This window comes from Heterocephalus glaber, unplaced genomic scaffold (genome assembly GCF_053883595.1).
Source record: "Heterocephalus glaber isolate CG9 unplaced genomic scaffold, H.glaber_assembly_v1.0 deba00001732, whole genome shotgun sequence".
In the NCBI taxonomy this organism is placed as follows: domain Eukaryota; kingdom Metazoa; phylum Chordata; class Mammalia; order Rodentia; family Bathyergidae; genus Heterocephalus; species Heterocephalus glaber.
The window spans coordinates 1,286,442-1,299,168 of record NW_028258443.1 but is presented as its reverse complement, the minus strand read 5'-3'; the positions used below and the strand labels follow the sequence as shown (position 1 = coordinate 1,299,168).

Below are 12,727 nucleotides of genomic sequence, written 5' to 3'. Positions count from 1 at the left end.
GGCCCATGCCTGCAATCCCAGCATTCTGGCAGGTTATTGCAAGAGGATCTCAAGTTCAAACCAAGCCTGAGCAACTTAGTAACTTAGCAAGACCTCATCTCAAATTAAAAACATGAGAAAGAACTTGATGTAGCTCACCGAGTGAACCCTGGATTCAACCCCTAGTACCGAAAATAAAATAAAGGAAAACTAGGACAATATTATAATAATTCAAATTAGAGATGGCTAGAAATAGAGTGGTAAGATTGAAACTGGTAAGACAAGATCAGATTCTGGAAATATTTTGAAGGTAGTCAACAAGATCTGCTAAGGGATTAGCCATGGAATATGAGAGAAAATGACAAACTAAGGATCACTAGGGTTTTTGAGCTTATTAACTAGAAGAATCAGGTTGATATAGTCTGAAATGGGGGAAAATTCTCAAGATTTAGGTTTGAGGGTATAACAAGGGAGATTAAGAGTGTGGTTTTGGCTGGGTGTGATGATACATGCCTATAATTCTGGCACTTGGGAAGCTGAGGCAGCAAGAATCTCCATGAGTTCAAGGCCAGCTTGAGCTACACAGTGAGTTTAGGTCCAGCCTGAATTACACAGCAAGATTCTGTCTAAAAAAAAAAAAAGGTGTGGTTTTGGAAAGTAAAATCTGACATGCCTGAGACAGGAGACCACTCCTCCATATAGAATTAGGCAACTATGGGTTAATTGTGTTATTAGACAACTACAGGTTAACTGTGTTATTAGGCAACTATGGGTTAACTAGGTAACTATGCTCTTTGTAGAATGTACCTGAGCAGCCATGACATCTCCTGTAATCTGTTATCAAAGGAGCATAATGGACTCAGAAAGTCCTGCCAGAACTCTTTGCTCTCCCCCTCTCCACTGCTCTTGCTTTGTGTAAATCCTGCTTGCTGTATTCCCAGGGAAACTCCAATGGAATTGAGCTTCATAGATGTAAAAAGAGGTATATAAGGAAGTGCAAACTTTTATTCAGGGCTCTTGAGACTGACAGGAGTTACCCACTGAGTCATCGGCATAAAAAGCAACTTTTTGCTCCTAACCTCATGTTAAAAGAGCTGTCTGGCCGAGGTGCTCACTCTTTCCTGCCACATGCTTATTACACACCTAAGTGGAAGTGCTGAGTAAACTACAGGGTATATACAACTCTGCAGTGTGTATGTATGAGCACACATACACATACACAAGTACAAATATTTGTGCACACATATAGAAAAAAAGTATGCTAAGGTTTGAATATAATCTGAGTGTGTTCCCCAAAGACTCGTGTGTGAAAAGCTTGATCCTCGGTGCAGCAGTGTTGAGGTTGTGAAATATTTTAAGAGGTGAAGCTTAGCTCAAAGTAACTAGATCATGGAGCATTGTCTTAATGTAGTTCTATGGGACCTTAGATCTCAAGGGAATGTGCTGCTATATAAAAAGTGAGCCTGCCTGTGCCTGACCCCTGAATCTGTCTGGCTTCCTATCTTCCATGTGATCTCTTTGGCAAATGCTCCTACCATTGTGATGCCATGTTATGAGGGCCTTAACAGAGCCAAACAGTAGCTAGCACCATGCTCCTAAACCTCCAAAACTGTAAGATAAGTAAATGTTTTTCTTAAAAATTACTCAGCCTCAGATAGTTTTTCATAGCAACATAAAACATATTATTACAAGATCTAAAAGGAAAAATACCAAAATAACATGACTTGTCAATTCCAGGGAGTAAGACAATAAGTGATTTTTTAATGTTTGCGAAATTTTCCAGTATTTCAACCATAAACTACATTACCCTTGTAATTACACAAAAAAAGAATTTTTGGTTTTGTTTTTAAAGAAGGAATTAAGTGATTATCTTGTAAAAAGAAAGTAATAGTTGTATAAAGGAAAAGCCAGGATTGAATATCATAGCTCTGAAGTTTAGGCAATTGGGGTTTTCTCAAGAGAAAGGAACTTAGGGAGAAAGCTTAAGGTGAAAGTGAAAGGAATTGAAAGGAAAGGAAATAACAGGAGCTTTAAAGAAAGCTAAAATTTGAGATGGCAGAATTAGTAATCAAAAGGAGAAACTGGGTTAAATCTAATTAAGTAAAATTTGAAATAGGGAATACAGGTAAAACTCAGTGTTGGAGGGCATGCTTAGTATGTATTTATAAGGCCCTGAGTTTGACCCTCAACACCAAAGAAAGCTGGGGGAAGTGCTGGTAGGAATGTGGCTCAGTGGTAGTGGTTGAGAGAGAGACTGAGCCAGAGAGAGAGAGAGAGAGAGAGAGAGAGTGAGAGAGAGAGAGAGGAGGAAAGGACAGACAAGAAAGAGACAGAATAGAGACCGGGGGGGGGGGGCAGCGCAGGCAGCCATAGTCCTATTCATCTCACGCCTGAACTGAATTCTGAAAGACTAAGTAAAGAAAGGAAGCAGTGGTGGCAATCTTAGCAGAGACCAGGACATAGAACACAGAGATATGAAATCATGCTAGAATAAAGAAAAGAAGTTCTGTTCTAAACTCAAAGGGTGCCAGTGGAGGTGTACAAGAGATGAGGTTATTATATGAAGTTGGAAGTAGGCAGAAACCCACTTAAACTGTAAATGGTGTAAGTGAAGCACTTTAAGCTTTATCATGAAAGTTATAAAGAGCCATTAGAAAATAATAAATGGCAGTTGTACTGTCAGACTTGTGCTTTAGAAAATAACACTTCATAATACACAAGACAGATTTAAAGCTAGGCAAAAATAAAGAAATAGTTATGTGTGCATACTGTTGCAGTAACCTAGGTAGAAAATGATGGGGCCTAAACCAACACAACTCCAATAGGAATAGAGAGGTTGGGTAGGTGCAAATAATGTTAAGAAGCTATAATTTTTCCATGATTGGCTGGATTGAGAGAGGTGCATAAGGTAGAGAAGTTTGCAATGATTTCAAAATTGCTGACTTGAGTAATTATTAAATAGTGGCACCTTCACTTGGATAGACTATATAGGAGAAGAAACTGTTTTGGGGAAAAATAAGTTCCATTTGGACTGTGGGCTATCTAGAAAAAGATAGCCAGTGGGATGTGTGGATCTCGAGGAAGCAAAGTGTTCTTGTTACCATATGGTAAGACTTGGGCTCTGGTTTCAGATAAACCGAGATTTGAATCCAGGATTTATTCTTTACTAGCTATGTGATCTTGAGCAACTTCTGATCGTTTCTGAATCTGTTTGCTCATCTGTAAAATGCAAATACAGTGGTACCTCAATTCACAAGCTTAATTCTTTCCACAATTCATGTGGGTGGCAAACTGAATTGGACAAGAACTGAATCAAATTTCCCTGTAAGGTCATCATTGAACCATCAATGAATTTGATTCGGTTCTCATCCAATTTGGTTTGCGACTAGAATTGTGGAAAGAATTAAGTTCGTGAATTGAGGTACCAGCATATCAATACTAACAACTTCATAATGTTACTGTGAGGCTAAAAAGAGAGTGCATCTGAAGCACTAAGAACAGTATACATGCAACAGGCATCCACCAAATCCAGAAATAATAAATCTGTGTGGACTTCTGTAGGGCTCCCTAGCCTTGGAACCTTACACTCCAACAGGATTGACTCAAGAGTTGAGTTGACTATAAATTTTCAAACCACCAAAAAGAATAAATAGAAACTGTCAAGGTCTTCTAGTTCTCTGGAATTCACGCATGTGGACATAGATCATGTATTCATAGAGAAAGAAATAAAATGTATAGAGTAACTGAAAATAAAACACAATGATGTAGAAACACATTATTCTTGTCCATAGTCACAATATGATAAATGCTGAATGAATGAATGATTCTATCATAAAGACAAACTGCAAGTATACACAAAAGACCCTGAATCAGGATTTCTGGTTTTGTTCATATCAAAAATAAATTTAACTCATGCTGTGACACATTTCCCCTTTAAATTATTTAGTTATATTACATCTATATCATTTTCACTAAAGCCTATACACAGAAACATCATTATCAAAAATCAAGTCTCATTATGAAATAGTAAATATATAAGGACTAAGATATTTTTATACCTCTTTTCACATTCCACAGTTTGTTCCAGCTTGTTTCTTATGACAGAAGTTGAATGATTAAGAATCCTAGAAGTAAATCAACACATTAATTCCAAAATATAGTAAAGTGATTGCTTCATATAAATGATATAAAATATCTCCAAATAAACTGCATCTATCCATGAAAATATTTGCTAGAAAACAATGTTTAAAATGTAACTTATGAAAGAATGAATTTTATGAACTTTTCCTCGGATCTTCCTTTATAAATCCTTTCTCAAGGTTTGGAAACTTTCTGGCCACGCTATTATTGCCTTTTGGCTGAGACAGATTTACACAGAGATTTTTTAAGATACCACTATTACTTATTTTGTTTCCTAGCATAGCAAATGGTATGAGCTATGCTGATGTAACATAATCATTTTGTCAAAAGGCAAATAATAAACTTTAATTCTAAATGAAAAACCGGAGCTAAAGTTCAATTTCATTACAAAAACAAGCTCCTTAAACTTTAAATAGCCAAATGAAACTATATTTTGAAGAAAATCACAAAAAATAGCAAAAATTTAAAATTATGAACCATTTTAAGATAGTTATTTGTCCATGACTTTATCTAATTCTAAATATTAATCTCAAAGTCAAAAGTATTGAATTAACTTTCTTAAACGTAAGTAATTATACATAGTTAAAAGTTCTTAATATTACTATAGATATAAATGTAACTTAATTTAATTTTGAAATTTAGTATTATAAAGGAGTGAAATCTTTTTACTCAGAGCAAAACCTGCCTTTTACTCAAAATAAAATCTTGTAATGTCAACTATCAAAAGAATTCAGTAAAACATGTCAGACTAAAGCTATATACGCAAAGGATTAAATATAAGTTGGTAATTACAGAAATATGGTGAGCATTAAAAAATCCATCTCCATCATGCTGGTTGTCTCATTCACTATCTTGGGTCTAGTAGAGCTTCATTAGAAGGAAGACACAGTAAAGCGCAGAAGAACAAGTATTACATGCAAATCACGGTACTGGCCTAAATAATCTCAGAATGAAGGATATGTTTATCCTTCTTTGTAAGGGAATACACTAAAATTTTCTTAAATCTCCAAATGCAGAAGAATAATGGAAATGGAATCTCTAAGACTATTAGGAAATACTATAAAGAGTGATTTTAAAATAGAAGATATGGCAATAAGCACTATCTTGGGGGATATATCAGAATTTTTGAGAGAGGAAAAGTGCTCAAACTACAATTCCCTTTACTACAGTGTGTTCCCTCCCCATACCATATTTAACTAGGGTCATGATGACTGGTGCATAAGGGGCATACTGGCGTAGAAAGAAAAAAGTTGAAATTCACCAACCTATAAAATATATTTGATGTATTTGATAATTCACCTATGTAAAGTTTTGCTATGTACAGTGATATTTTATGTTTTTACTCTGATAGCTAAACATCTGTTTTACCTAAATATCTATTCTAGACTATTAACACTCCCTAAACCAGTTCTCTATACTAATTTTAAATAAAAAATTATACAATTCAGTGGTACCAACCTAGCCCCTTAATATTTACGGCCTCCACCAACTCTGGATACCTTGATCTCTATCAGGCTGCCTTCATCCTTTGGAAGAGTTTATTACTGAGTGATGCCCCCAAACTTAAAGGCCTCCATCTATATTCATATTACTATACCAACCAAACAAAAAGATGTGAAAAGGCACATGCTTCTGGAGAGGACAAAGAAGTCATTGGTAGAGGAAGCAGAAAAGAGAGAATGGCTAGCTTTCAAGAGTTGAGAGAACTACCTATACAGTAATAACAAACTAGACATTAACACAGTGCTATTCAAATTAAAATGGTTCACATAACCACAAAAAAGTCACAAGAATAGATAATATACATAATTTCTATAATTCCAAACTAAATTTCTCGGAATCTTATTTTACTTTCCATAATCCTGAATTATTTAATTTCATAATTTTTTATTATTTAGCTATGTCACATAATACTCAGATACACATCCTTCTGCAATAAAGAAAAACCCTCAGGACACATCTAAAAGCAAATACAATAATTATTAAAAGAAAAGACATAACAGAAAATATTAGAAAGCAAGTTAGCAGAAATAAATACATAATGGGAATCAGTCAACTGAAGTTATCTACTGTAAAGGTCCAAATATATTTTACTCCATTCTTTAGGATGAAAACCAAACAAAGTTTAAGAAGCTAAATAAACACATGCTTATTAAACCAAAAGAGTAGTTGCCACTTTTCTAACATTAACAGTCTAATACTAATTTCTAATATTATCGTTTGAGTAGGACTGATAAAAATTTGGAGAACTGGTTCAATCATTTACAGACCATTATTTTGTTTTTCAAAAAAAATTCCCTTTCTTTTATTTTCAAATCAGTGTTAAGAATATTTTTTCTATCCCCAGCACTGTAAATAAATTTTTTGGTATTATTTTACTCTCATTGCATATTCACAGGAGCAATAAAGATTAGTTTTTAATAATTCAATAATAAAATTTCAATGCAAAGTAGTTTAGTCTTTTTTTTTCTTTTTTGAAACGGAATCTCACTATCTTGTTCAGGCTGGCCTCCAACTCTGGGGTGTAAGTGATTCTCCCACCTCACAGTAGCTGCAGCTAGGTTTATTCCTGCAACTCCATCCAGCTTCAAAGTACCTTAAACTATACATGCCAATCAGACAAAAAGTTAGTTTTCTGAATAACCAAAATTCAGCCTTCAAATTTTTAAGAGTTAACTACCTGATGGTTCGTCTGTTGATTTCCTTTTCCACCCTTTTGGATTAATTCTATGCATTGACTCTTGTTACTTTTCTAGAATAGTTTTATTCATCAAATAGTGATACAAACTTTCTTCAAGAATCAAGATATTTTAAAAAATAGTATGAACTAAACAAGTGGGAAATTGCTATAAAAAAGCATCGCTGAACTCAGCATAAAAGGTTACCTTTTGTTTTGGAGAATATACATGGCTTCTTTTAGCTTAGCGTGAACAATGCATTTACTTTCAACCAGTACCAAACTAACGAACCTTTAGTATACAAAGTAGCAGTCCTGGGGGTATTTCCTCATATGCTAGGGTAACCTTATTCCAAATAAATTATTTTAATCAAGACTAACAAAAAACAATGACTGTGTTAAAACCCCAAAGTAGATACATTTCCTGGCTTATAATTTCAAATAGCATTTCAGTGCTCCATTCAGCAGCACAGATACTAAGCAGCATTTCAGGGCCTTCATTAATAAAGTTGGAATATAAAATAAAATAATACACTGAAAAAGAAAAAAACACAGAGGTGTATAAATTATATCAAATCCACTGAAGGATATATAGGATTATATGTAATCTTTATGTAGGATTACTCTTAGATATTTTTGGTATCATTCAAATTCAACTATTATGACAATAAACAAAAATTACATCTAAGAGATTTGAGCAATAGTAATATATTTTAAAGGGAAGAAAGAGATCAATTAATGGAAAAAAATTAGGTTCAGCATTAAAAAATTGTGAGATCCAGTTACACATGGTGGTGCACACTTATAATCATACCAACTCTGGGGACTGAGGCACAAGAATGGCAAATCCCATTCCAGCCTGGAAATTCTGTCTCAAAATTAAAAAATAAAAGCTTTGGGGATGCAGCTCAGTGATAGAGCAACCCTGGGTTCAATCCCTGGAATAAAAACAATAAAACAAATCTGAGATCTAGTTAAAGCTCAGTCATTAATAGAATTGAGGCCTTACCACCACTCCCAGCACCAAGAAGCAGAGCCACCCCCAGTGCTGAGGAAGAGCCTTCCAGGTCACCATACAACTGCCCCCAGCGCTGAGGAACAGAGTCACCTCCAGCACCAAGGAAGTGAGCTGCGTGGGTGCCAGCAGCACACCTTCCCACCAGTGAAATGAGAAGACACATAAACAAGTCTGAAAACCAGATTTCCAGATCACCTAAAGCAACCCCAAAAGGAAAGGAGAGGGAACAATCTGATATTCAACCACCTAGACTGCCTGAAATGGCAACAAAAGAAGATCTAGGAAAAAGGAACACAGAAATAATTTCTCAGAAAACAGCAGAGATTGTGCCCATAGTGCAAAACATGATTAACAAATCTAGAGAGGACACAGATAAAAAGATAGAGGAGCTGAGGAACATGATGGAATCCCAACAAAGGAAACAAATGGAATCCATAAAACAGATGCAAATAGATTTCCAGGACTGGAAAAACTCCATTGAAAGTCTGCACAGCAGAATGAGCCAATGTGAGGACAGAATTTCAGATATAGAAGATAAGATTGCAATTAGTGTCCAGGAAAAGAAAACTTGCTTTAAAATTGTAAGGGACCACGAGAAATCAATCCAGCAGCTGCTACATTACACAAAGAAGAATAACATAAGACTGACTGGAGTCAATGAAGAAAGAGGAGAGAGTGCAGATGATATAAAAAAACTGTTCACAGAAGTGATGGCAGAAAACTTCCCAAGGAGGGGAAAAGAACAAGACATACAGATAAGTGAGGCATATAGGACTCCAACTAGCCTTGATCAAAAAAAATCTACACATAGGCATATAATAGTTAGGATTTCAGAATCCCAACAGAAGAATAAAATTCTACAAGCAGTGAGAGAAAAGAAACAAATCATATACAAAGGAAAGCCCATCAAAATCACAGCAGACTTCTCAACACAAACCCTCAAAGCAAGAAGAGCTTGGAGTGATGTATTTCAAACCCTAAAGGAAAACAGCCTCCAACCCAGATTGATGTACCCTTCAAAACTCTCTTTCAAAATTGATGGAGAAGTAAGATGCTTTCATGACAAAGAGCACCTTGGGAACTTCATGAATACCAAACCAGCACTCCAACAAATTTTAGACAGTAACTTAAGAAAAGACAACAAGGATCACAACCCCAGGAAGCCCAGCAGAATGAATCCATTCGGCACGACAAGAAATTAAACGCAGAGGGGTAGAATCCAACAAAAAGAAAAAGTCATTGCAAGGATAAGTCAATACATATCAAGTATAACCATCAATGTTAATGGCCTCAAGCAAGGGACTTAGCTCAGTGGTTTAACCGCCTGCTGCACAAGTGCAAGGACCCAAGTTGGATCCCCAGTACCAAAAAAAAAATTAAAAATTCGTTAATGGTCTCAATTCACCAATCAAAAGAAAAAGACTGGCAGAATGGGTCAAGAAGCAAGATCCAACAATATGCTGAATACAAGAAAAATACTTAATCCAAAAAGAAACTCATAGACTGAAAGTTAAAGGGTGGAAAACAATACTCCACGCAATAGGAAACCGAATAAAGCAGGAGTAGCTATCCTCTTTGCAGATCAAGTGGATTTCAAACCAACACTGATTAAGAGAGACAAAGAAGGTCACTACATCCTTGTAAAGGGAACAATCCAATAGGAAAAGATGACAATCGTTAATATATATGCACCAAACACTAGTGCACCCAACTATATAACACAAATAACAGACATGAAAAATGAAATAAGTACTAATACAATAGTAGTGGGGGACCTTAATACCCCACTTGCACAAATGAATAGATCAACTAGACAAAAAATAAACAATGAAATACTAGAACTCAATCAAACTCTTGAACAAATTAACTTAACAGATGTTTACAGAGCGTTCCACCACACAAAATCAGAATACACATTCTTTTGAGCTGCACATGGGTTGTTCTCCAAAACAGACCACATACTCGCTCATAGAACATGTTTAAGTAAGCAAAGGAACTGAAGTTATCCCCTGTATTGTCACACCATACTGCGACGAAATTGGAGATCAATAGCGAAAGAAACCACGAGAATTTGATAAACACATGGAAACTGCACAACACACTTCTGAATAACAAATGGGTCACAGAGGAAAGTAAAGAAGAAATCAGACAGTTCCTACAATTAAACGACAATGGCAATACAACATATCGGAATTTATGAGACACAATGAAAGCAGTCTTATGAGGTAAATTCATGGCAGTGAATACTCACATTAGGAAAACAGGGCAAGCTCAATTACACAACCTGATGCTGAACCTCAAGCTTCTAGATAAAGAAGAGCAGGAGAAACCCAAAGCCCATATAAGGGAGAAAATTATAAAGATCAGGGCAGAAATCAATGCAATGGAGACTAAGAGAACGATACAAAAAAACAATGAAGCCAAGAGTTGGGTCTTTGAAAGAATAAACAAAATTGACAAACCCTTAGCCAAATTCATCAGAAAAAGGAAAGAAAAGGCTCAAATCCATGCAACTAGGAATGAAAAGGATGACATTACAATGGACCCAGCAGAAATCCAGAGGATCATCAATACCTAGGATAACACCGAAGAAATGGACAGATTCCTAGATACGTATGAATTATCAAAGTTGAACAAAGAAGACCTAAAAATTCTAAACAACCCAATATCATTCAATGAAATTGAAAACATAATTAAAAACTTACCAACTGGAAATCAGTATGGAGATACCTCAAAGAACTAGGACTGGAAGTCCCATTTGACCCCGCTATTCCACTGCTGGGGATCTTCCCCCCAAAAATAAAAGAATCATACCACAGTGATATATGTGCACCCATGTTCATAGCAGCAAAGTTTGTAATAGCTAAAACTTGGAAACAGCCCAAATGCCCATCAACTGGAGACTGGATAAAGAAAATTTGGGTTTTTAATAAAATGGAGTACTACTCAGCCATAAAAAATGAGAAACTAGAGACATTTATAGCTAAGTGGATGCACATTGAGGCAATACTCTTAAGTGAAATAAATAGGACACACATGAATAAATACTGAATAGTTTCTCTGGTGTGAGAAATTGAAAGTGTAAATAAGGACTAAATGTATAATAGGTAATGTGAAATAGGAAGAAAAGGGGCAAAGGGGAAGGAAGTGGGAGGGCTAGGGGAAAGGATAGAAGGGAATGGGATTAATATGAGAAAATGGAAAAATAGGAACAAAATCTTTGTAAATAGGAATGGAGGGGTTGAAGGGAGGGCTGGGCAAGGGTGAAAAATAAGAACCAGGAGAGACTATGTAAAGGTGCAAATTTCCAATGATGAATGTCATTATATTGTATACCTAAAATGTACCAATGATTAGAATGAATAATCGATAATGTAAAATAAGAAGAAAAGGTCCAAAGGGGTAGGGGTAGTGGGAGGGGCAGGGGAAAGGAAAGAAGGGAAAGGAAAAATGATGAGAAATGGAAAAAATGGAAATAAAGTCTTTGTAAATAGGGAAGGGTGGAGGGCATGAAGGGAGGGCTAGGGATGGGGAAAAAATAAGAACCAAGATACATTATGTAAAGGTACAATTCCCAATGAGAAATGTAATTGTGTTGTATACCTACAATGTACCAATAAAAGAAAATTTAAAAAAACTTACCAACTAAGAAAAGCCCAGGTCCAGATGGCTTCACTGCTGAATTCTACAAGACATTTAGAGAGGAACTACTGCCACTACTGTTTAAACTCTTCAATGAAATTGAAAGGGAAGCAATACTCCCAAATTCATTCCTGGAAGCAAGCATCACCTTGTTCCCTAAAGCAGAGAAAGACCCAACCGAAAAAGAGAAATACAGGCCAATTTCCCTAATGAACATAGATCCAAAAATCCTCAGTAAGACACTGGCAAACACAGTGCAGAAGATCATCAGGAAAATCATACACCCTGACCAAGTAGGGTTCATGCCAGGGATGCAGGGATGGTTCAACATGTGCAAATTAATCAGGGTAATACACTATATCAATAGAGCCAAGGACAAAAACCATATGATCATCACAATAGATGCAGAAAAAGTGTTTGACAAAATCCAACACACATTTATGATAAAAACTCTACAAAAAATTGGAATAGATGATCTCTACCTCAATCTGCTAAAAGCAATCTATGAAAAACCAACAGCCAGTATCATACTAAATGGTCAAAAACTGAAATCCTTCACACTAAAATCAGGAACAATACAAGGATGTCCACTATCACCACTCCTGTTCAACATAGTTTTGGACACATTAGCCACAGCAATTAGACAAGAGAAAGAAATAAAAGGAATAAAGATAGGAAATGAAGTCAAATTGTCATTATTTGCAGATGACATGATACTGTATATAGAAGACCCCAAGAACTCCACCAAAAGTCTTCTAGACATAGTAACCAAATTCAGTAGAGTAGCTGGACACAAGGTCAACACACAAAAATCAATAGCTTTCCTCTACACGAAAAACAGACTCACTGACAAAAGAACTGCAGAAACAACTCCCTTCACAATAGCATCCAAAAGAATGAAATACCTAGGAATCAACCTAACGAGAGCAATCAAAGAGCTCTACTCTGAAAACTATAGCACTCTGAAAAAAAGAGATTGAAGAGGACATCAGAAAATGGAAAGACATCCCTTGCTCCTGGGTAGGATGAACCAATATAGTGAAAATGGCCATACTTCCAAAACTGCTATATAGATTCAATGCAATCCCAATTGCAATCCCAGCAGCATATTTCATGGACCTTGAGAAAACAATCCAAAAATTCATTTGGAACAAGAAGTGACCTGGAATAGCAAAAGCAATTCTAGGCAACAGAGACATGGCAGGGGGTATCACAACCCCCAACTTGAAACTAGATTACAAAGCTATTGCAGTAGAAACAACATGGTACTG

At 35.9% G+C, this 12,727-nt stretch overlaps 1 protein-coding gene across 3 annotated transcripts in view; it reads right to left on the bottom strand.

The window, feature by feature from the left end:
- Positions 1–12,727, bottom strand: part of Lrch2 (leucine rich repeats and calponin homology domain containing 2) — a 101,245-nt gene that overhangs the window by 26,872 nt on the left and 61,646 nt on the right. For all 3 annotated transcript variants that reach the window (XM_021252181.2, XM_004874792.4, XM_004874793.4), the window contains exon 12: positions 4,038–4,103. In XM_021252181.2, the coding sequence (XP_021107840.1) occupies positions 4,038–4,103 (66 nt within the window). The remainder of the gene's footprint in view (positions 1–4,037; positions 4,104–12,727) is intronic.